Raw genomic sequence first — 23,602 nt, 5'->3', positions numbered from 1 at the left:
TCTGTTGTATGTTTGGCCTTAAGTTTTCTGCAAGTACTGCCTTGTTATTTACTCAAGCTACACAGATACCTGATACGATGCATGGAATTTGTACTCAAGGTTTTGATTCTGTTTTTTTATTTATTTGTTGCTGTTGTTGTTGACAGGAGCACCCAGTGGTGTTGACTAAGTTTGTTGAGGGGGCCCGGGAAGTGGAGATGGATGCCGTTGGCAAAGAAGGACGGGTAGGTACTCCCTCTCCCTTTCCCTGTCTTCGTCTTTTCATCTTGAAACATTCACAGGTTAGAATTCTAAAAGTCATATGTCTGAACATAGTGGGGAAGCTGTTCAATCAAAACCACCACCACCACCACCACCACCACCACCACCACCACCACCACCACCACCACCACCACCACCACCACCACACTACCTCATCCCCACCACCCACCTCCCTAATAACAACAACAACAACAAAAACCAGCCCTAAAAGCCAACTCTTGAAGTCCCTGAAGACTGAGTGGAAGTGTCATAGGTCTCTCCTTCCTCGAATTTCAAACTGTTAGCATTTCTCTTTGATGATATTCAGTATCAATTATCATCCCACACTTATCATTCTTTTTGAATAGATCTTTCATTCTCATTTTCTTTTGTCTGTGACATTCCTTTTATGTTTCAATGAGTGTTATATAAAAACACCCAAATACTTTTCTTTCTAAAATTTATAATTGAATCTCTGATTTTCTTCTCTTATTTCCCACTCTTCTCCCCCCCCCTTTCTTTGGATTAATAAGGGCAACCAAACAGAATTTTGTAGGCTGAACAATAACATAAAATTAGATTACCATATCACATCTGGAATAGCTGCAACACTGAATGCCTCTGTCTTCAAGAAAGGGAACTGGAAGAGGGTTTCACTTCAATTTGCTGGTTGTCTTAATAAAGCATTTGTGATTTATCTTGAATTGTAGTACTTTATGTTTTAGAGAGGGCATGTCATTTTATTTGCCTCAAGGATAAAGTAAAAAAATTGGCCTTCATCTTTTGTTTTGCAAATAATTCAAAACACTGCCAAATACATCAAATCGTTTTTTTCCCTAACAGATTAGCAGTCCAGAGTAGAGGTTTTTTAAATTTTCTTTTAAACTCATAATAGTTTCTAATAACCATAGAATCTCATAATCCTGATTTGAAGCATTCAGAGATAACATTTCCAGTCTCCTGTCTGCAAGGACAGAAATTTTGGCTGAAACATCTTCAGAGGGTGTTCATCTGGTTCTTTTAACTCATTGTTGACAAGGAGCACAGATTCCTTTAATATTACATATGGTTTTTTCCTTCATTTTTATTCAGATCTTAGGACCTGGAAGATGCTAGGCAAATGCTCTGCCACCAAGCCACACCCTCAGAACTGTTAGCTTCTGCATTGGAGTCTTTTTGTTTGAGGAAGAACATCTCACAAATCATCCATCTTGAGATAATCTTTATTTTCCTAGAACTCTCAGGCCTAATCTCCTGTTTTAGTAGATTTCGCTTTCTTTCCACCTTTAATATTTGAAGCTAGAGATAGAAAGCAGGAGATACATGATTGTACACCTATGGAAGTGGAGAATGGGGACTGTCCTGGAAACAGGAGCACTTGTTCCTTTACTGTGCTCCCAATGGAGCCCATGCTAGCTCATTGGCTTGGTTTGCTCTGGGGTCTGGGATGTGTACTAGGTTTTTCCCTGCAACACATTGCACATTGTGCCATAATCTGTCTTTTGGAAATATTTCAGGTCACTCACACAACTTTAACATTTATTCCCTGAAATGGACATATCACTCAGATTTATCGTAATGTTCCTCACTTCAGTCAGATGATTGCTCCTGTTTCCTAGATAATCCCGCCTCTTTCAAACATGTGCATCTGTGCATTCACATACCCATACTAACACAATACCCTTTCACACATAGACTTATACACACAAAGATGCACACACTTTTGAGCTCATTCATATGTATTCTTTGTTTTACAAGGCTTCTGTGAAGATAAGCATAATTGTTAGTTCCCTTTCATTAGAAACCAATGCCACACAGCCTTGCCTAGGTCCCAGAGTTGAAAAGTGACATCAGAAGAATGGAAACTCCATGTCACTCGTATTTCAGCCTTTTATAAATGTGATGAGTAAATAAATCTATGTGCTTTACCACAGTCTTATTATATAGCCATGGAAGTATTCTCCTCACACTAAGCCTCATAAGTTCCTGAGCAATATATCCTGTTAACATATAGACTAAAGTGATTGAGGTTATAGACCTCAGAATCTGACAGTCAAGGGTTTGAGTTTCTATCAATCTCACTGTGACACAAACTTGGTCATTCCTCCTTACATTCCCTTTGCTTCCTTATTATAGAGAAGGACAAGAATTTTTTCTTGTCTCTCAAACTTCACTTTAAAGATCTCTGCATCAAATCTTCAATCTTTCTCTCTAATCCACCAAAATTCGTGGGTGTGTGATATGTGATGTATGATGGCATTCACCTCACATTCACCTCTCTTGTCTTCTTTTCCAGTGTCTAAAAGATAAATCTGCTTCCACTGTAGTTGACTATCCCCATCTCACTAGTTAGTGTGAGCTTACTTAGTCTTCTTCTGTTGACACCCTTGGTAATCAGTGGAGAGGAAAAAAATAACAGTCCCTTTGTCCCTTTCTGTTCCCTCTAGAGGCTACTTATCACCTTACATTGATGCCCAGACAGTAGGGCAGTTCTTTCTCCTGCTCTTAATGGGAGTTTAGCAGAGTAATCCACTACTGGTTCCAGAATGGTTAAGCGTCAAAGGGGGTAGGTGATGGAGTGGTGCCTGGAAATAGGTGTCTCACAACTTTAAAAAAAAAATCTTCTTTTGACAGGTCATCTCCCATGCCATCTCCGAACATGTTGAAGATGCAGGTGTCCACTCAGGGGATGCCACACTGATGCTGCCTACACAAACCATCAGCCAAGGAGCCATTGAAAAGGTCAGCATTTATAAATGGAAGCAGAAAGGAAATGGCAAAAGATGAAAACTACCACCATATCGATAGAAAATTCCTTAGATTTTCAAAAACACTAGGTAGTGATGTAAGGCATACTCCAGCTTAAATTTAACAAGGAACATCCTTGCCCTTAATCAGCTGAGTGTCTTGGAGATGTTCTCTTTCACTGTGGTTAGAGCCTTATTGGTTATGTGCTTGGTTCAACTTTTTAATGTACATCTAGACCATGCAGGTGAAATACCTGCTAAAATACCGGCCTCCACTCTAAGTTTCTGATGTCATGATTCTGGAAACCTCCCTGAACCTTTAGTTTGAGCAAATCTTCTAGAGTTACTAGTACCACTAGTCTGGGGACCAGGTGGGGAGAGTGGATGCCATTGGTGATTCTCATAGCCGAGAGCCACTTATTAAGAACCCCACGAAGTGACGCTTTTGAGCAGCGTAGAAGTAGGTGTGCCGCAGCCACTTGGCAACCTCTGGAACCTGAGCTTTCACTCTTCACTCTGAGTCCCACTCCAAGCCAGAACTTGGTGCTATTTCTCTTGACCACTCTTTGAGAGCAGTTCCTGTAAAGAATACACACTATGACTGCCTCAGCACCCCACGTGCGTGACAGGGTATCCATGTAGAGCCTGCTGTCTTAGTCACTCTTGACAACTTAAGTGAGGTCAAGTTGACTTGGCCTGTAAAGGAAGCTTTTCCTGCTATTCTGCCATAAGAATTTGTGCTGGCCTGTACATTTGCTTTGGGTGTATTCTGAAGATTTTTTGCTCTAGATTATGGAGGCAATAGAATGCTTATACTAGCAACAGCATAGAAGTTCAAAAAGTTCCTAGATTTAACATATGACTCATTTTCTCATGTCAGGGTAAATAAACACAAATCGCAGATTTTCTGAAGTCTTTCAGAATGGACATGCCAAAGACCAGTGGTTCTCAATTTGTGGGTTGTGACCCCCTTGGAGGTCAAATGACCATTTCACAGGGATCACCTAAGGCCATAAGAATACACAGATATTTACAATATGATTCCTAACAGTAGCAAAATTACAGTTATGAAGTAGCAATGAAAATATTTTTATGATTGGGGGTCACCACAATGTGAGGAACTATATTAAAGGGTCACAGCATTAGGAGGGTTGAGAACCATGGCCATAGACTGTGCTTCCTTTCATACCCAATTAAGTTGTTGACCCACTCTTGTACCTGTGATGCGTGGGTAGTTCTTGCTTCCTGTCATCATTGCCCCTCTTGACATGGGAACCTGTTTCTTGCTAAGTATGGGGGTTCCAACCTGTGACATACAGATATACAAAGCTTCCCTGCAGGCAAGCTTTATTTCTTTCTGCCCATACTATCTACTCTTGTAGAGTTTAGGGTAACAGAAAAGCAACATAAAATAAATATCCCTGGCTGCTTTGAAGGGCCATGTGTTTGAGGAGCCTGCCCTTCTCTGCTAGTAGGTCATTAGATTAATGTATGGTTTGAACTACAGTTTCTGGTGCTGGAGGAAGAAGACAGGAAAGAATTCATTTAGCCTTCAGTGTAAGAACAGAGTACATAATTGTAAGAGATAGTGCTTTATGGATGACAGATTCTCTTGTAAAATTATCTGTTTCTTGATGCTTAATATTACCCATTATTGCTATTGACTAGCATTGTTAATAGAGATACAGATTTCTACAAAGAGAAATTAAGGCCCTCTAGATAGAATTCTGCATCTCTTTAAACCACCACGATGCTCTTTATCACAGTGACTTTGTCTTTTTTGCTCTAGGTGAAGGATGCAACCCGAAAGATTGCGAAGGCTTTTGCCATCTCTGGACCTTTCAATGTCCAGTTCCTTGTCAAAGGAAATGATGTCTTGGTAAGAAATACTAAATGACCTTAGAGGACTTTGCCATCTTGTATGGTTATGTTGGGTCATGTTGGCTTGTGCCTCACCCTGGTAATCTCTGTGACCTGACAGCTACTTCTAAGAGGGATGTTGCAGTGTGTAATGTCTCTCCTGTTTGAAGGCAAGGGCTCTCGGTGGCACTGATATGTCACTCACAACATTATGAAGTACTTGATGAACTGAAAGATCACCCTATTCCATTCACAGTGAAGTACAGATGAATGTGTGCATATCTTACAGTGAACAGCATGTGCATTTATAAGTTCCTTCCTTGAAGGTTGACTTGTTTCTTACCTAGAGAACAAGTTGTTTTGCAACCATCTTGAAAAGACAAAATATAATTTAGATCAATTAGATTGTTTTTACTTATTTTATTTTATTCAAACTATTAGTAACCCAAATCTGTTCACTATTAATGATGGAGTCAAGTGGTGATTACAATGATGTATGAGGCATATTTTCCACCTGCAGATACTCTCACTTAATGAGGACTGAGAGGAAAATGAACTCAGCTACCTAGAAGTGTATTCATAGCTTTAGTAGTTACTAGATGGTATGCAGATGTCTTTGGAGTTGAACAGGAAGATCATATTTGCCAGGATGCACACACACATGTATAAACATATACACATATGTATACACATATACATACACATATGTATGAGTATATTTACACACACACACACACACATATATATATTTATATTGAACACATATTTGAATATCATGTCTTGTCTGGAGAAAATAATGAAAGGCTTCAAGAAAAATTTTATATTGTGAATTAGAATTTACAGAATATCTGGGATTTTGGTAGGTTGAAGGTAGAGAGGGTGTTACACATAGTTATAAGATCATCTACAACAGGGAATAACTAGTACATTTGGGGAGATATGAATTCATTATCTTTATGTTTAGAGAAAGTATTTCTTTTCTGAATGAGGACTGGAACTGAATCTTGGAAAGTAGAATTTGGGCCAGTAAATTGGTATCAGATAAGAGAGATATGCATTGAAGCAGGAAGGCAGAAGGTTTCCACCAGCCAGGTTTTAATATGAAGCCACCAGGATTCCAGTGGGGACTTCTCAGTTAGGGGTGCGACATTATCCAAAATCTGCATTAACTGAAATGTATCAGAAATATGCAGGGATTGAACTGGGGAAATGGGATGGAAAAGAGGTCAAGTTCAAAGATAATGTCCTCAAAGAAGCCAGTTAGTCAAAAATCTAAGCAGTGGAGATAAAGGGATGGGATTAGGAAATGAACAAATAACAGAAGAAAACCAAGGGACAAAATGAACATGAGGATTGTTGTTACTGGCACTCATCATCTCTCCCCTTTCGGACTTATCTTTCTAGGTGATTGAGTGCAACCTGAGAGCATCTCGATCCTTCCCCTTTGTTTCTAAGACTCTTGGGGTGGACTTCATCGATGTGGCTACAAAGGTGATGATTGGAGAGAACATTGATGAGCGGCGTCTTCCCACACTGGAGCAGCCCATCATCCCTGCTGACTATGTTGCCATTAAGGTAACATTTTACAATATGTGTCATTTTATGAGCAGAGATGAAATGAAAGGAAACCATTGCCACAAAATTTCTGGGACTTAACAGACCTGCTGGACTGATGATCATCTTCCTTTTAGAACGTGCTGAGTTCATGCAGCAAGCAACCTCATGTGAACTATTTGCATTTGCAGAAACATTGACAGCCATCAAGGATAACCTGACCTCAACATCAGCTAGCCCAGTGAATTATAACCCATGTTTCTGCAGCTGACACATGGTGCTGGTTTAGTTAGAAAATTAAAATTCTGGGCAATCTTGTTTAGGACAAAGCTGAGCTGGGAAAAGTCTCTAGGAATTCACGAGTCTCATAAAAGTGGTTACCCTGAGGGGCTGGTTAAATTCTTGCCACCCTAGCTGCTTTTGCTTAGTGTGTATTTTCTTCCATGGCACAGATTTTCCATTCGAAAAATTAAAATAATAGTTTGTAGTGGAGCCACAAGGCTGATGGAATTGAAATTATATTTTAATAGTACATTAATCATAAAGCCACTATAGTCCTCTAGTGGAAACTGAGTATACTCAATAATATGACCATGAACCACTTTAATGGACAGACATGAACATTCATGAAGAATACAAATACATTTGAATTTCTTAGATGAAGCACAGACAGTGACGTTAATTTATATTGTGCAATACAGTTATGTAACACTGACATTGTTTGGATGTCTTTAAAACAGTGGTTCTCAACCTATGGGTTGCAATCCCTTTGTGGGTCGAATTACTCTTTCATAGTGATTGCATATCAGATATCCCACATATCAGATATTCATGTTACAATTCATTACAGTAGCAAATTATGGTTATGAAGTAGCAATGAAAATAATTTTATGGTTGGGGTCACCACAACATGAGGAACTGCATTAAAGGGTCCCAGCATTAGGGAGAACCACTGCTTTAAAAGGATTCTGTTCTTATAGGTACTGGTGGCTCCAACCATAAATCTGCTTCTGTGAGATTCCGACTCCTGACTTTTGTTGTAGGTGTTTAAGTAGTACCTAGGATTCAAAAATGTAAAGCCAATAACTTAGGATTCCTTAGATTGTTTAGTGTGTTGGGACAGAATCTTATTTTTTTCATTTTTAATTTTTTTAATGGTTGCAGATATAGAACACACATTATATCAGAAGGCAATAGTCAACAAAAATGTTTCCACTGTAGACACTATTTATTATTATTATTATTATTATTATTATTATTATTATTATTAATTCTTCTCTCATACAATAGATCCCAGCCACAGATCCCTTGCCCCCACTTCTCCCAGTTCCCCCCATACCCTTTCCCAGACCCACTGCTCCTCTGTTTCCCTTCACTAAACAGCAGGCCTCCCAGTGACAACAATAGATCATGGCATAACCAGATGCAATAAAACAAGACACAAACCCTCATATCAAGGCTGGACAAGGCAACCCAGCAGTAGATATTTTAAATTCTTTTATAAATAAACATAAGAAATGCATTTATTTTTACAAATTTACATATATATATATATATATAAATGTGTTATAATTCTGACTAAATGTAAATCTCAAAATTCACTGAATTTTACATCTTCCCTTCATAATTGTCACTATATATGATATGAATATTAATTTTTTTCAAGGTACCTATTTGTTGTCAATTTGAGAAGACCTAGTATGGCTGATGGGAAAGAGCAGACAGCAGAACAGGAAAGCTGGAGGACAGGAGCACATGATAACATCATTAACACAACCCAATAAAATGACCATGAGCTCTTTTTCCCATAACTTAGAAGTGCCAGTATCAGTGGAAGGGCCGTCTAGACCAGATGAATAGGCATATGTAAGAAAGAAGAACTGGGTCCTTATGAGTCACGCTGATAAAATAATTGAAAAAGGAAGCACTGCAGTGTTCCTGCTGGTATGAAAAAAGACAGGAAAAATGTTTCCAAGCAGAATGTTTTCCAAAGCTTTTAAGAGGTGTCAACAACACTCTAATGTCTCAGAAGTCAGCTTACAGACAGCCATGTCTGGCAAGGTGGCTTGCTGCAAGTTCAAATGAACAGAACAAGAAGAGGAATGTTCCAAAAGCCTATCAAGGGGAAAATGTGTTTGAACTCTGTGTTTGGAAGACTAATGCCCATTAGATGTTGTTTGAAATAACTCCAATAAGAATATGTGCAGGCCAGATTAGAAGTACTGGTCTAGACTGGTCACATGGGATCTATTTACAGAAATCATTTGTGATTACTTAACCCAACTTTTGGACCAGGAGTACAACATATTCTTGGAACAGAATTTGAAAGCCATTTTTCAAGTCAGAGTTTTGGGCCAGAGAGAATTTATTGTTTTCTGTTCACCACGGCCTAATGAACCCTGTGGGAGGTGATTCATCAAGTGTGCTTACCTCTCTTCTCTTTTTATCCTTTATCTCACGTTTTCCCTCCCTATTACATCGGACAGGCTCCAATGTTTTCCTGGCCCAGACTGAGGGATGCTGATCCTATTCTGAGGTGTGAGATGGCTTCCACTGGTGAGGTAAGTAGTTAACGATACATGAATACTTTGGTTAAATTTACTTGGAAGTCTATGGTTCTATGATCTGAATATGGTCTTGTACATAAAGTAGTAAGTGGGTAGAGAAACTCAAACTTCACAAGCTTTTCCTTTCCAAGGGGATCTCAAAGTTTTAGGAAGTTTGAATTAAAGAAAAATCTTCTACCTCTTTTTGTAGCACATTACCCACCGTGAACAACAGTCATATATTTCTGAAGACATCTGAGTATGTCCTGTGTCAATCTTTTTAAGGCTCTCACATACTCCAGTAAAAACAATTCATTCCCTGCTTTGCTATGATTGAAGCAGATCTGCCCATCTTTACCAGAAATATGTAGAATGACAGCATTAAAAAGGTCATAGATAAGAACAGTGGAAACCACAAATATGTAAGAAATCCCAAGCCCACTTCTGAGGCAGCTTGCACCTCTTGAGGCTGATCTGAAAACGATAATGGGACTGGCCACTGGATGTCCCTCTTCTCTTGTGTTGGAATTGTGTCAAGTGAAGGTTTCTTTAAGAATGCGAAATGTGTTTTCTCATAGAGAGCTGTCAGATTCTAGAAAGTTCTCTACATGTCAGTGTCAGGACATTTTATGAATCACCTAGCCCTTGACAGACATACTCGCTACAACCTTCAGATCCTCATCAGTGCACACTGGAGTGGCAACATCAGACTGTAAGGCATCATTGTCTCTCTTGGTATTAAGGAAAAAATCTACAGAGGAGAATATTTAATTGCAGCGACTACGTGGAGTTTTATATGGTTGCTTGGTTACAAGCGTGAGCTCTGATGAGAAGCCAGCAGAGACTGGGATGCAGGCGGTGAGGAACAAACGACTCTGGTGTTGGAGTTGCACTTGTAGAAAGTGGCTCTTGACCCTTCTGCTGCTTCTTTTGATTTAGTTGGAAAGCAAGCCTCGCTGTGAACGATGGGAGCTATATTATTCCTAGTTAAAGGATGCTGTCTTCAGGCTCATCCCCATTCCAGGATTCTGTTTTCAGCTGGCCAAGAGTCGTGTGGATCAGGGAGCGGCCTCTTTCTCTTAAACTGCTTCTCTAGCGTGGCAAGTTGTTTTCAGAGTCTAGTCCTCTTTGTTTCACACAGCGATGATAATATGAACAACTTAGAAGTTGCTCCTAATGGTTGTCTCCTTTTCTAAACTATAAAAAGGAAGAGTTCTTCTAGTATTAAAGTCATATTTCCAAGTGTCATTAAGTATGATGTTTTAAATTCTGTTTCACAACTGAAATCAGAATAATAAATCCAGTTTAGAAATCTCAACTACGCTTCAAAGCGACTTTTACAGTGTTTAAGTGGCTTGTTGTAGGGCTGTGTAAGCACCTCGCTTCTTATCTAATTCAGGGGAATTTTATTTTACATCAGTCAAGTGAGGATGTCATCCTCATATGTACAGAACTATTTGGTTATTTTTTGTTTTGTTTTGTTTTTAATGGCCAGGCAGAAAATTGTTGGGACCTCTTTTGGGTACCTGCATTTCTGATCAGACTGCAGGGTTCCTTTCAGTGGAAGTGAGACTCATTAACTTCTGTTGACATTGCTCAAGTTGATTGGCCAGTATTTAACTGATTAGAATGTTCAACTGTGGAGTGAAAAGCAGGCCTGTACTTGTGGTCAGCTGAAGGTTACACTCACAAGAACTTTCCTTGGCCAGCTAGAGAGAGAGTCATTTGCTTAAAGAATGAATTCAGGCGTCAGCATTATTTACTATAATGGTGACTCTGAACGTGTGCCAGATGATGATGTGCAGAACTGACTTCTATCGTGTTAAAATACACCACTTGTCCTCCAGTAATGGTGGCTGTTTGACTTGTAATTACAGTGTGCAGCAGTTACCCTAGAGGAAATCTCCATAGACCCTACCAATTTGTGTTAGCTTGGCATCTTTCCTCCCCCCCCCCCTTCTTTTATACATGGCTTGGGTTTCCAGGGTGAGTGGCAGAATGTTTTGGTTCAGTTTCTAAAATTGATAAAAGGGAATAAACTCTTTTGAGGTTTTTCACGTACTTATTGGCACCTCTTAGGCAGCCTTGTCTTAAAGGGGGCTGAGAGGATTTAGAACGAGCGGGTCAGCAGTTTGTCATTTTTTTTAATCGCTCCCCACCCTGGATTTCATGCACTACTGCATGGTACACATGATGTATACCGTGATTTAAACATTAACTCATACTAATTTTTGGAAATTCACCACATGACACACCAGAAGCTGTGATTTGTATCCAAATAACGTGCAGCACAATCCAGTATGTCGTACCACTGAGTGTTGTTGAGTAGAGAAGAAATTGCTTATTCATTCATTATGCTTAATTAAAAACATAAGACACATCTGTCCTGGCCAGCCATTTAATCCTTGGATTCAGATGGCTTGGTCTTTGGGAAATACTGATAAAATCTAGGGAAAGAGTTTATTAGTATATTGCTCTCCATTTTTTCCCTTTCTCCCCCCTTTTTTTTGTGTAAGTGTATTTGACTATTCTTCCCTTCCTTGATTTTATATTTTTCATTTAATCCTAAACAGGTGGCGTGCTTTGGTGAGGGTATTCACACAGCCTTCCTAAAGGCAATGCTGTCCACAGGGTTTAAGATACCACAGAAAGGCATTCTGATTGGAATCCAGGTGAGTGGCATGGGGCTATGCACATTCTCGGGTAGCACACTGTTAGTGGCCAGGATGTCCACTGTGGTGTAGAAGAGAGGGGGATTGGTTGCATGCCTTGGAAAATGGTAATTTATGAGAATGGCCACGGTACATTCTGATTGCTCCCTTAGTCTTCTGCTGCTGCAGCAGCAAACACATAAGTAAAAAAGAAAGAAAAAGAAAAGTCTCTATTGAGAGACTATTTGTTTTTAAAGGGACTATTTTAGAAAAGCAATGCTCTCTATTCCTTGATTAGACCTTTTCTATACATTTTTCTCATTTTTAAAATTTATTTAGAATTTTCTACAATGTGCTTCAATGGAGCATATCATCTACCCCCTCTCCTTCCAGATCCATCCCTCCTTTTCTACCCACCTAACTTGATGTCCTGTATCTTTTTAAATCCACTGTTTGTGCTGTCCACATACTCATAGATGTGTGGCCTTCACTTGATGGTGGTCAACCCAACCCAACTGCATTCTTCCAGCAAATTAGCACTCTTTTCCAGCTAAGAGTTACCATTAATTTTTTTAGCTAGGGTTGGGGCTTCATGCCTATTTCCTTTCTTCATGTTGGGATTTTGTCTGGCTTGAGCTTGTACAAGCCTTGTGCATCCTTTTTATGTATATAGACCAAAGTAAGATGAGATGACTATAAATCAATATTACCACAAGAAAAAGAACATGATTGGTTTATTGTTGCAAGTAAATAAATCTTAGGGTAAAGTTTTGGACATAAAATGTCTTTAACTCCTTGAAATAATTGTTGTAACAGTGCATACATGTTTTGTTTCTAATTTCCTGAAAAATAATTGTATATGCTTCTCAAATGGTCATTCATTTTGACTTGAGATTAGCGATTCTTATATCCTTTAAAAACAATGAGTGGTCATATATAGCCCCCCCCACTGTGACTTTAATAAGCTCAAACCCTGCATGTCTTCACAAAAATCAATAAAAACATAATTAGAAGAGAATCAGGTATTCTCAAGCCAGTGGGTGATTATTATAAATGCTGCCTCATTAGGGTGTCTCAATATTAGCAAATTAGGCTCCAGAGACTGGACAGGTAGTCACTTTGAAGAAGTTTCTGGAAAGAGTAACTTGAGGTTTTGCTTTATGAAGGTGGCAGAAGGGCGATGGTAAGGATTTAGAGCAAAGGCTAACAAGATGGCTTGCTACACGAGGCTTAATGGCAGTTTAGAGACAAATCACATCATATGAGTGACTCATCACGTTACAAATGGGTACTAAGTATTATTAAGTCCCAACCAGGAGAATATTGGCCCATCTTCCAGTGACGGCTTAAAGTTTAATGTGAGACCTGGGGACATTCAGAGGAGACCATGCCCTTAGCCCTCATCTTCACAACTAATCAAAACACTGCTAACATTTTCAAATAGCAGTTTAAGAAGGCAGTGATGTATAAAATTGTGGCTTGTTTGGTTCCAGTGCTGCAGGGAAATGTGCCACAAAATTAATTTGTTCCTATGAAATATTTGTGGGATTTGGGCATCAGTGAACAGAATTTTGCTTTGTAGGGAAAAAGGAGACCTTATGGATTGGGGAACAATATTTTCAAAGCAACGAGCTTTTATCAGTTAAAATTCTACCTTTGAATGCATTATTTTTAAAACAATCTTTCGGCAGTTACATGAGTTGTTGCAAAAATATATTGTGTATATATGAGTGGCAATCATTAGTGATTTAAAAATATTTTTAATACAATGTTAAATGTAGTTTAAAATTATTAATAAAGTTATAGTTACTGACATATCTACAACTCAGGAAAATTGATCAGTAGAATTGTAAGCCTCTAGAAACAGAAGGAATATAATTTAGGACTTATTTTATATAAGGCAAAGAACACCTGCCATTCCCAACATTTAATGTTTATATACTCTCTCCATTCCATTCATTCTAATTTTAAAAAGTGCTTAGTCTGATAACTTATGCTGAAGTTATGACGGGGTAGACTAGGTAGAGGGTCAATAGCTTTAAGTCTTGGAGGCTCTATCTCATCTAGAAAAGGATCCATTCTAACCTCAGTTTTCACCCAGATTAACAGCAGCATGGATGACGTCATCTTTTTACCCAGCATTCTCAGTAGTCTGGATGCAGTCATCTTATTACCCAGCATTCACAGCAGCGTGGATGATGTCATCTTTTACCCAGAATTCACAGCAGCATAAAGTCATCCTTTTACCCAGCATTCACAGAAGCGTGGATGAAGTCATCTTTTTACCCAGCATTCACAGTAGTCTGGATGCAGTCATCTTTTTACCCAGCATTCACAGCAGCGTAGATGACGTCAACTGTGTTTCTGTATTGCAGTACATACTTTGAGAAAGTACATGCTATCACTGGGTCAGAAGGATTCATCATAACTCCTTTAAACATATAATCAGAATTGAAAGGGACTTAACAGAGGACTAATATAGAAATGAAGGCCAGCGCTAGAAACTATGTCTGAAAGCATCTATCTGGTTGGGGGAGTTATTTAATCAAGTTATGAGAGAGGAGTTCACATTTGTATCTTAGCTTCTTACGGTGGTCATCCACATCGTATGATGCTGCCATAGGCTATCTAGAACCCTGAGAGTCGTATCATTACCGTGAAATTCCTCTATAATTCCTTCCTGGAGCAATGGAGAGGAGGCTCAGTATCCACCCTATTTGTAGTGACAGTCTTCGTCCCCCTTCTCCACATTCCCTGAGTTAAGTACATGCTCTGAGTAGAAAGATTTAATGAAGACACTTAGACTCATTCATCTGGCACAACAGGTTCCAAGAGAAAAACTGAGGGAACAGAGAGACACGGAGTAGAGGACAAGGTGACTCTGAGCTGGAAAACTTCTTCACTTAGTGTCACAGGCTGAAAATAAGCATTTATTACCAGCAGGTTTTTTTTTTTTTAATATGTAGAAAGTTTGTGTGTGTTCACATGCACATGCTTGCCTGTATGTGGCTTTCTGGCTAAACCTGTGTTTCTCATCCCCATTGTAATCCTTTCCTTATGTGCACTTCTTATGTCAGATCCCAGAGCCAAATCACTCAGGAAGTTTGAAATATTTGTACCATCAATCTTGTGTACCCAGGACTTAGGAGAGAGGAAGAGCCAGGATCCAGATTTTAACAAAGCACCTTTGTTAGCTTAATTGCCATGTGTACTGCGTCTTTACCAAGAAGCCTTCCACAGTGTAGGGCGTTTGTAATGTAAGAAGCATAATATGGGTTTATGAGGCAACAGAATCACCCTTGATTTCCCTGCCGTCGTTCCAGCCACCTTTCATCCTGTCAGGATGTATTTTTAGTTGCTATGAGAAGGCAATCTGCCTTGTTTTGAGGTTTTCTAGAACACCCTTTAACAATGAGTGATTTACTCTAGAGGAGATGGAGAGCACTCTCTGTGTTTTCCCCTCTGATTGGGCTATTCAGTGATCCTGGTGAAGTGGCAGGCACCAGCCTGACATCTGGCCTTCAGCATTGCTCAGAAACACAAAGCAAGCGTTTATTTGAAGAGACGACGCCAAGTGACATGAATAACCTTTTATCTTCAAAGGGGCATCATTAGGAACAACCACACAGTTGTCAATCCAGGCGACCCTGGAGCATCCTCAGACATCACTTAGTGTTAACTTGGCTTTCTCTTCTGCAGCCGGAAGTTGGCTTAGTGTGAAAAAGATCACTGAAGGAAATAGATATTTATTCCACTTTTAAAAGAACTTCCCCCCCCTTATAAACATTTCCCAGAGCATAAACTAACTTGTACTTTTCACCTCTACTACTAAGGAATGGATTCTTATACAGGTCTTTTCAATCGGCTTTTAAATCTGAGGTTACTCAGATGCGAGCTGACAGCGGTAATTTCTTTTTGTAGAGAGGCTGTTTTATGTGTCACAAGTGTTCAATACATGTTTGATAGAAGTTTATAATGTGTCTATGGAAGCCAACACCCCACACCAGAAGGCAGCGTGGTTCCCTAGCTGGGAATTGCCAATACTGTCATGTTGGATATTTATCTTTTCCACTTGGGGGAGAGCAGTGAAACAGCTCCGTAATAAGGTTCTGCCTGGTATCTCCAGGTCTTAGAGGACTCGCTGACTTATTTTATTTTAAAATGGCAAAGAAAAAAATTGCATTATGGTACTCCTCCCTCAACATTTTTCATTGTGACTTTGGTCAAGGTTAATACATCTTGACCTCAAATTGCAAAATGAGTGAAGGATAGCTCTTCCAGCCTCATTCATTTCCATTTCTAAACTGAGTGTCCATCAGAAGGACCTGAGGGTTTTAAAACTATATATGACTGGGATACCCACCTGATGCAATCCATCTGGGTGCAGCCTAAAGTTTCCTACGTTTAGTAAGTTCAGATGATGCTGATGCTATTGCTTTGGGACATCTGGGAACACCTTACTTGTGGTAGTTCATTATCACCATGTCCTCAGTGACTTCTTGCTAAAGTGATGTTTAAGAGATTGAGAGTCATTAGTTAAGTGCGTGACTAATGCACCAATTATCCAGGCATTAACTGAGACCTCTCCTGTCATTTAGTACAAACCTAAGTCTGTTCTGTGTTTATCAGAAAGTCCAAATGTAATGTTTCATCTGAGGGGGATTTAACAAAATGCAGAGATTCATTTTGCATGTTTCATGCATGTTTCTTATCAAGGAACCTTCAGCTATGAGGCAAATATAATGGGTTATCTCATCTGGCCCCTTGCTTCCTAAGCAGCATCACACTTAAGAATATTAGTGTCCTATTCTGCCTGGTGTATATGTTAAGACATTGCTGCAAACTGCTTTAAATTCTCCTAATGTCAGTGAGTAATAATTATTCTGTTTTCTGTATTATAGTTTATAATATTATTTAGAGTCATAAACTGATGATATCTAAAATCATTTATTCCTGTTTAGTCCTGAGTGGAAATAGAAGGCTACTACCCTGGGGAGCTTACAATTCATGTTATAGCAGGCTGTCTTGAATAGGCCCTGTGCCTGCCTTGGCTCAGATTTATCCCATTGCATTTATCTTTTCTATTTGCCAGTGTTTTCCTCTCATAAAACTGAAGTTCTAGGATTGAGAGGGCCAGAATTTAAAAAGAGTTTATATTTGAACACAGTCTTTGGAGTCATTGCTTAGGATTTAGATCTGTTCTCAGAGAACCTTTGCATGTAAATATTAGGAAACTTTATGGGGGCCAAGCATTATAAAAATTGTACAAGGATCTGGATATGTTTTTGATCACAATTCTTAGTTTGGGGACAAGAAACAAGATCATATTCATGTTTTTTTTTCAAACATCACCAGTGTGATTTCCAAATCAATCACAGGACATTTATAGAAACAACCACATTATATCATCAGTTGAACAAAACCTTTTAGAGGAAAGTCCAGCAAAATGATCTCATTTAAAGGAGAACAGATATGCTTTTAAGCATATATGACTTTAAATGGCTTAGGGACTTAGACATTCATGATAATAAGGTCAAAGGGAGAATTTAATCTTTGGTCAGATCACTCATCTTTGTTGTGTGTCTTCCTGAACATTGTCTTGAAAACACAAAGCTCTTAAACACAGGGAATCTTTAGAAGTGCTGAACCCCTGATGACAATGGGCAGGAATCCAGGGAAATCAGGTCCAGCTGGGGTCCTAGGAAGTGTACAACAACAGACTGATAGAAACTGTCTGAAAAAGGAGTGAGGACATTTAAAAAAAAAACTGTATGGAAATGGGTGTAAATACTGAGAAAGATGGTTTGAATTATAATAAATGGTAGAATAACCCAGGATTCAATACTGGGTTACAGGGACAGGAATCTAGTGTCTGGGAAGCTGGAAAAAAAACCAGCACCTGTCTTAATGATACTAATCAATATTTCTTGAGAACTGTTATTAGCCCAGAAACTGCTGATCTGGAGTAGTAACCTCTGTAGTGATTGCAAATAAATTAACCTACTGGACAATCACAATGACCCAATACCACAAGTATCATTACCACTGCACTGAAGGGGTGAAGAGACTACCTCAGAGAAAAACTAAATCACCTGGGAAAACACAAACTAGTGAGCTGTGAAGCCTCAAGAGGCAGGAGCATTATCATCTCTCGTTTAGAAGTGAAGAAGTGAGGCCAAGGGTATTAAGTTTTCTGAGCATATACTTCTCGTGAATGATAAAGCTAGGATTTGCAAAGGAACTTAATACTCTAGGGATTCTTAGCAAATGACCTTCTAGGACCGTGAGTGAGTTATTAAAGGTAGTGAAAAATTAGAACTGGCCAACAAGAGCAGATTGTTTGGAATAGCAAAACAGCCAGGTGCCAACAAGGTTGACTTGATGTTCTGATCTCAGCCTTAGTGTCTCCCTAATCAGGCAAAGAAACCATGCACACAAAGAAACAGTGTGGATCTAAACAATGGGCTCAATGTGAATGAAAGGTCTTAGAGATGGGTAGAAGGCAGAAAACAAAATAACATAAATGGAATTTCATCTATATTGGAGAATAAACAACATATTAAGTAAAAAAGAACATACAGGATTTTCTTTTGCAAAGGTGGGTGGGACATCATATTGAATGCATCTAAACAGAGACAATGTGTATCTAGAAAGTGAATTCTGTTACATTCTTTTTCAGCAATCATTCCGTCCAAGATTCCTTGGTGTGGCTGAGCAGTTACATAATGAGGGATTCAAGGTATACTCTCTCAGTTCTTCTTCTTTTTTTAAGTAGCTTTCTTTCAGCATGCAAATTTGTCCATGAAACAAATACTGCACAAACAGGACACCTGCCTTTTTAATTTGGAAGGCCTAACTAACTTGATCATTTCAAAACTTCCCCAGAGGATTATTGGTAGTATATGGTCGTTGGGGGAGGAGAGTGTCCCTTACTTCAGTATTGTAGCTGCTGGTAAGCTGTCCTGTCTATAGTAAACACCTTCCATTCACCCTGCAGCAAAGAAGCTCTAAATTCAGTGGGTCACACGCAGAAGAAGACATGACAATTTGTTGAGAAGAAGGGCTCTAGCGGGAGAGCGGAGGAGCAGAGAGAGGAACGGGGGTGAAAACAATGAAAATTGGTTATATAAACACTTGAACCTGTCAAACCATGGAAGTTAAAAAAAATAAGCTTTACACAGAATAAAATAATTAGGAAGACTAGGTTTAACAAAGTAACTACAAAATCAATAGTAGGTAGCTTAAAATCTTGGAAACTATAGTTGAAGCATAATTAGGATGCTCTGCAGTGTATTTCTGACTCTTTTCCTCTTCTTGATTCTGTATGAGGTCATAGTTTCCAGCTGTTACAGTTACAGGCAAAGTGTCTTTGTAGCAAATTGCTCTGCACACAGCCTAGTTCAGAAAAAAAATAAAGTTACTCCCACAGCTCAGATTGGGCCTGTGGCCATGGACTTTGTTGACCTCATAAAAATAATTTCTAAGCTATGACTAATTCTTTTACAAAAGCCGTTACAGCAGAGGCTCTGAAGTGTTTCCTCACTGAAAAGATTTAAAGACATTTGAGGTACCTCTGCCCTAGATTCTGAGTTTGAATGGCTACCCTTGGCACCATGCTTCTTCCATGTTCCTTCCTCTTCCTTCTGTTGTAAGTGATTCCTATGCCTCTTCATTAACAAAGGCTTCTCCTTTATATTTTAACCGAGTTTTCTATTCTAAACGCAGCTGTTTGCCACAGAAGCCACATCAGATTGGCTCAACGCCAACAATGTCCCTGCCACCCCTGTGGCATGGCCATCTCAGGAAGGACAGAATCCCAGCCTCTCTTCCATCAGAAAGTAAGAACTGAATAGTCTCTTTTCTGAATTGGGGGAAAAAAAACAAAAACTAAAAGAAAAGCAGAAGATAAATGGTGGGAGCTAGTACAGTATGAAGCTTATACCTCATTTGTTTTCAAATCTTTTCTAAAGGTTGGTTAACAAATTTACAAATGAACACACTTATGGGTGATAGTTTCATTCTTATAAAAAGTGAATTACCACATGTGTGCACCTGTCCACATGTTCAAAAACACCTCTCAGATATTTCTGTTAAAAGTGCTTGACAGATAAAATAAAACTATGGAGAATTTAATGCAGTGCTTCCTATATGATGTCATATATGTATACACACAAAGTTTGTGTATTCCTATATACTTGATTAATCATCTACATTTCACTGAGGATGTGCATCATTGGGTCCGTCAAATTTATTGAGCACTTGCTGCATAGAGAAAACATTTTGATAATGTTTTTAACTAAATGGTTCTTTCTTAGGCCATCACTACCTGATTTTTGTAAGACCTACTCTGTGAGGCTTCAGGAACTGCAGGGTGTCTGTTGGTACAAAGCTACGTGGGATGAATGCACAGTGGATCCTTCTCAGTTACTCTTGAATGTTCTAGTTTACACAATAGTTACAACCTGCCAAATCCTCTGCAGTATGCTATTTATTAAAAGTTGTTCAGAAATCATTATGAAATGAAGGGAAGAATGTCATCCCATACAGACCTTAGAAACTTTCCACTGATGCTATGAGCACCCTGCTTAAGAGTTTTATAAAATGATAACCGGATCAAATTCATGCTTTTGGCATTTGAAGGTTTCTTAGGGAATGTTGAGTCAGTCCAACAGCAGAATGTGACACAGGTTAATTCACAACCAGGTAATCTCCTGCTCTCTTCTGCCAGGCAGTGGGAAGCAAGCAGAGATAGATGCAGAGTGTGGAAAGAAGCCTGGAGGGGCTTCAACGCTGGAGGGATCACCTCTCTATAAAAACAAAGTGACTATCTATCAAATTGTCCATTCTTGCTATGTTGGGTGGTATCGTCAAGAGAAAACAATACTTTGCATCCTGTTAGACTTTTTACCAGAGTTCTTCCAAAACCACAATAAAAAATTATAATTCCCCAGTGAGTGCAACTTGAACATCAACTTAGAAGTAGAAAAGAGCAGGCCGCAGGTGGCTCAGTAATAGCGTTGGTTTAAAAGGCAGAGAGAGGAATTCGTGTTAGTCATTTTGAAACTAATTATAAAATAGACGTTGTCAACTGTAAGTTTTCATTTATTTCTTTTTAGATTGATTAGAGATGGAAGCATTGACCTTGTGATTAACCTCCCCAACAACAACACCAAATTTGTCCATGATAATTACGTGATTCGGAGGACAGCAGTAGACAGTGGGATTGCTCTCCTCACTAATTTCCAGGTATGTTTTTCCCTTTAAATATGAGCCATGTGAAGGTTTTATTTCTGGGTCTCCCTTCATGTGTGTTAATCACTCTCTGTATCCCTCCCCCCTCCCCTCCCCTCTCTCTTTCTCTCTCACTCGCTTTCTGTGGAGCATTCAGAACAGAGGAATTTTTAATAGGATCTAAAACAATAGTGTTAATACGATAGATGGTGGCCTACTTGAAGAGGTGGAGATTAAACAATTGGTAAAATCAAAAGCCAGGAACAGGACCGTTTCTTTTGTGACCCGTTCAATCATCCTGTGAGTACAAAGACACAGTATAGAAGGGAGCGAAGATTGGGAGTTCTGTCTCCTCGTCTCCAAGTGAAAGCCACTGCATGAAAGCAATAGTTTATTGATCAAAGGTGCAGATGTAACACACATGCTGGACCACATCACACACACAAAAAAAGACTGTATGAAGCACATTCAATTTCATTAGGCTATGAGCCACCAGTCATCACAGAAGGAGTTATATATCTGACATTCACTCATGATCTGTGTGTCCTTTTTTTCCCTCCTAAGTTAGTTTGAATCCTTATTGGGGGTGGGGTAAGTTTATTCATGGTGAGTCTGAGACAGGGGGAAAGTCCCTGAGGAAAAAATAATCACATCTTTCATTCCATCACCCTTTGAAAATAGGGAGCAGATCCTTGGGTTTTCACTTCTGATCTGTTCTCCATTCTCTTTCATCTCTTGTAGGCCGCTCACATTCTTGACCTTCTCTTGCAGGTGACCAAACTTTTTGCGGAAGCTGTGCAGAAGTCTCGCACTGTGGACTCCAAGAGTCTGTTCCACTACAGACAGCACGGTGCTGGAAAGGCAGCCTAGAGCAGTGAATTCATCCTTGTGTCGGCACGGGCCACCCCGCTCCAAAAGGACCGTCCCCAGCCTATCCCCAGAAATGGATGCTGCTGCCAAACTTTATTTTGGGTTCCCCTGTCTTGATAGTCTGTATCTTTGACCATTACATTGTTGTCAGTCACTGTTTCAAAGCCACCAAGTCCTCCCTAGTCACTTGTTCTTCACAAGGAATTCAACCATTCATGCCTTGTTTTTTTTTTTTTTTGTGGACTTACTTTTAACATTTCATGGTGCTGATTAATAGTGATCAAAGCAGAAAAAGATGTTGCCCTATCTCCTTAACTCTATACCCTAAACATACTCTTGTTTCTAAAGCAATGTCTGCCACACCCAGAGTCCACCAACAGGGCAGATTACCATGAAAATTTGTTAATGTGAAATTTGGATTTAATTTATGAATGGCATCATGTTTGTGTAGTGTTTCTTTTTTGACAATGATTCTCACTTATTTAGCCAATCTAGGAATATCGTTTCTTCTCCCCATGATACACAATGTGAGATTGGATTTCTTCGATGGATACTTGCTTGGAGTTTTGGAGGATGTCGGCAGTTGGCAGAGAACACAAAGGGAGTTATATTTCTGATAGTCTTGCTGGATTTTAATATAAGCAAAGTGGAATGTCCACAGAGTTATGACATTCACCCTCCGGTTAAATTTTGGAACACTTTAGAAGTCTCTATTCCTTTTGTATGATGGATTCTGGGGATCAGCTGAGTCTCACCCTGCATTCTGTATTCCACACATATTAAACATGGGACCCCCATTCCTTTACATACAAGATTTCTTTTCTTTCAGGGTAGCCTTTGTTGCTTTTAAGTGTTTTGGTTATTACAGTGCTTTAATTGTGAACTTTTAAATAAAATACTATTAAGTGAAATTCAGTTGAATTATTTTTATTTAAAAAATAAAATATAATACAATAAAACAAAGTGGATCACATTGAAGTTGAACAAGACAAACCAAGGGAAGGAAAAGAGCACATGAATCAGAGTCACACTCATTTAGACATTTAGGAGTCCAATGAAAATACTAAGCTGAAAGCCATAATATATGCAGAGGACCTGGTACAGACCCATGTAGGCCCTGTACTTGCTGCTTCAGTCTCTATGAGTTCGTATAAGCCTTACTCAGTTGATTTAGAGGGTCTTGTTCTGGTGTCCTCTATCCCCTCTAGCTCTTACACCCTTTCCCCCACCTCTTCCATGGGGCTCCCTGAGCTCTGAGGGGAGGGATTTGATGGAGACATCCTATTTAGAGCTGTGTATTCCAATGCCTCCCTCTATCCCCCCTCTCTGTATGTGTGTGTGTGTGTGTGTGTGTGTGTGTGTGTGTGTGTGTGTGTGTGTAAAGTCTGGCTGTAATTCTCTATATTGGTTCCCATTTGCTGTAGGAAGGAACTTCTCTAATGATGGCTGAGCAAACAACTGATCTATGAGTATAGCAGAATATAATTAGGAGTTGTTTTATCTATCTATCTATCTATCTATCTATCTATCTATCTATCTATCTATCTATCTATCTATCTATCTATTTATGTTAGACCAATAGTATTTGTCTTAACCCTAGGTCTCCGGGCTATTTAGTTTTTGGTTCTTGGTCACACAAGCAGTGTTGAATATGGGTCCCATCTCATGGAGTGGGCCCCAATTCAAATCAGACATTGGTTGGTTACTCCAACAAGCTCTGTGCCACCATTGCACTAGTGTATTTTCCAGGCAGGACAGCATTTGCAGATCAAAGGGTTTGTGGTTGGGTTGGTCTCTCTCTCTCTCTCTCTCTCTCTCTCTCTCTCTCTCTCTCTCTCCCTCCCTCTTTCTCTCTCTCTCCTTCTTTGTAGCCTGCATAGTTATTTCCCTTATGAAGGACACT

General features: G+C 39.3%; 1 protein-coding gene across 1 annotated transcript in view; it reads left to right on the top strand.

Moving 5' to 3' along the window:
* The window catches only part of Cps1 (carbamoyl-phosphate synthase 1), a 114,174-nt gene extending 91,564 nt beyond the window's left edge, over positions 1-22,610 (top strand). Inside the window, exons 29-38 of the mRNA XM_006974961.4 lie at positions 147-224; positions 2,875-2,982; positions 4,777-4,866; positions 6,252-6,422; positions 8,888-8,962; positions 11,521-11,619; positions 18,278-18,337; positions 19,324-19,436; positions 20,715-20,844; positions 21,601-22,610. Of these exons, the coding sequence (XP_006975023.1) occupies positions 147-224; positions 2,875-2,982; positions 4,777-4,866; positions 6,252-6,422; positions 8,888-8,962; positions 11,521-11,619; positions 18,278-18,337; positions 19,324-19,436; positions 20,715-20,844; positions 21,601-21,699 (1,023 nt within the window). The 3' untranslated portion in view covers positions 21,700-22,610. The remainder of the gene's footprint in view (positions 1-146; positions 225-2,874; positions 2,983-4,776; positions 4,867-6,251; positions 6,423-8,887; positions 8,963-11,520; positions 11,620-18,277; positions 18,338-19,323; positions 19,437-20,714; positions 20,845-21,600) is intronic.
* The last annotated feature ends 992 nt before the right edge of the window (positions 22,611-23,602 follow it).

Source organism: Peromyscus maniculatus, chromosome 13 (assembly GCF_049852395.1).
Source record: "Peromyscus maniculatus bairdii isolate BWxNUB_F1_BW_parent chromosome 13, HU_Pman_BW_mat_3.1, whole genome shotgun sequence".
Taxonomy (NCBI): Eukaryota; Metazoa; Chordata; class Mammalia; order Rodentia; family Cricetidae; genus Peromyscus; species Peromyscus maniculatus.
The sequence above is the reverse complement of the archived record's forward strand: the minus strand, read 5'-3'. Positions and strand labels throughout refer to the sequence as shown.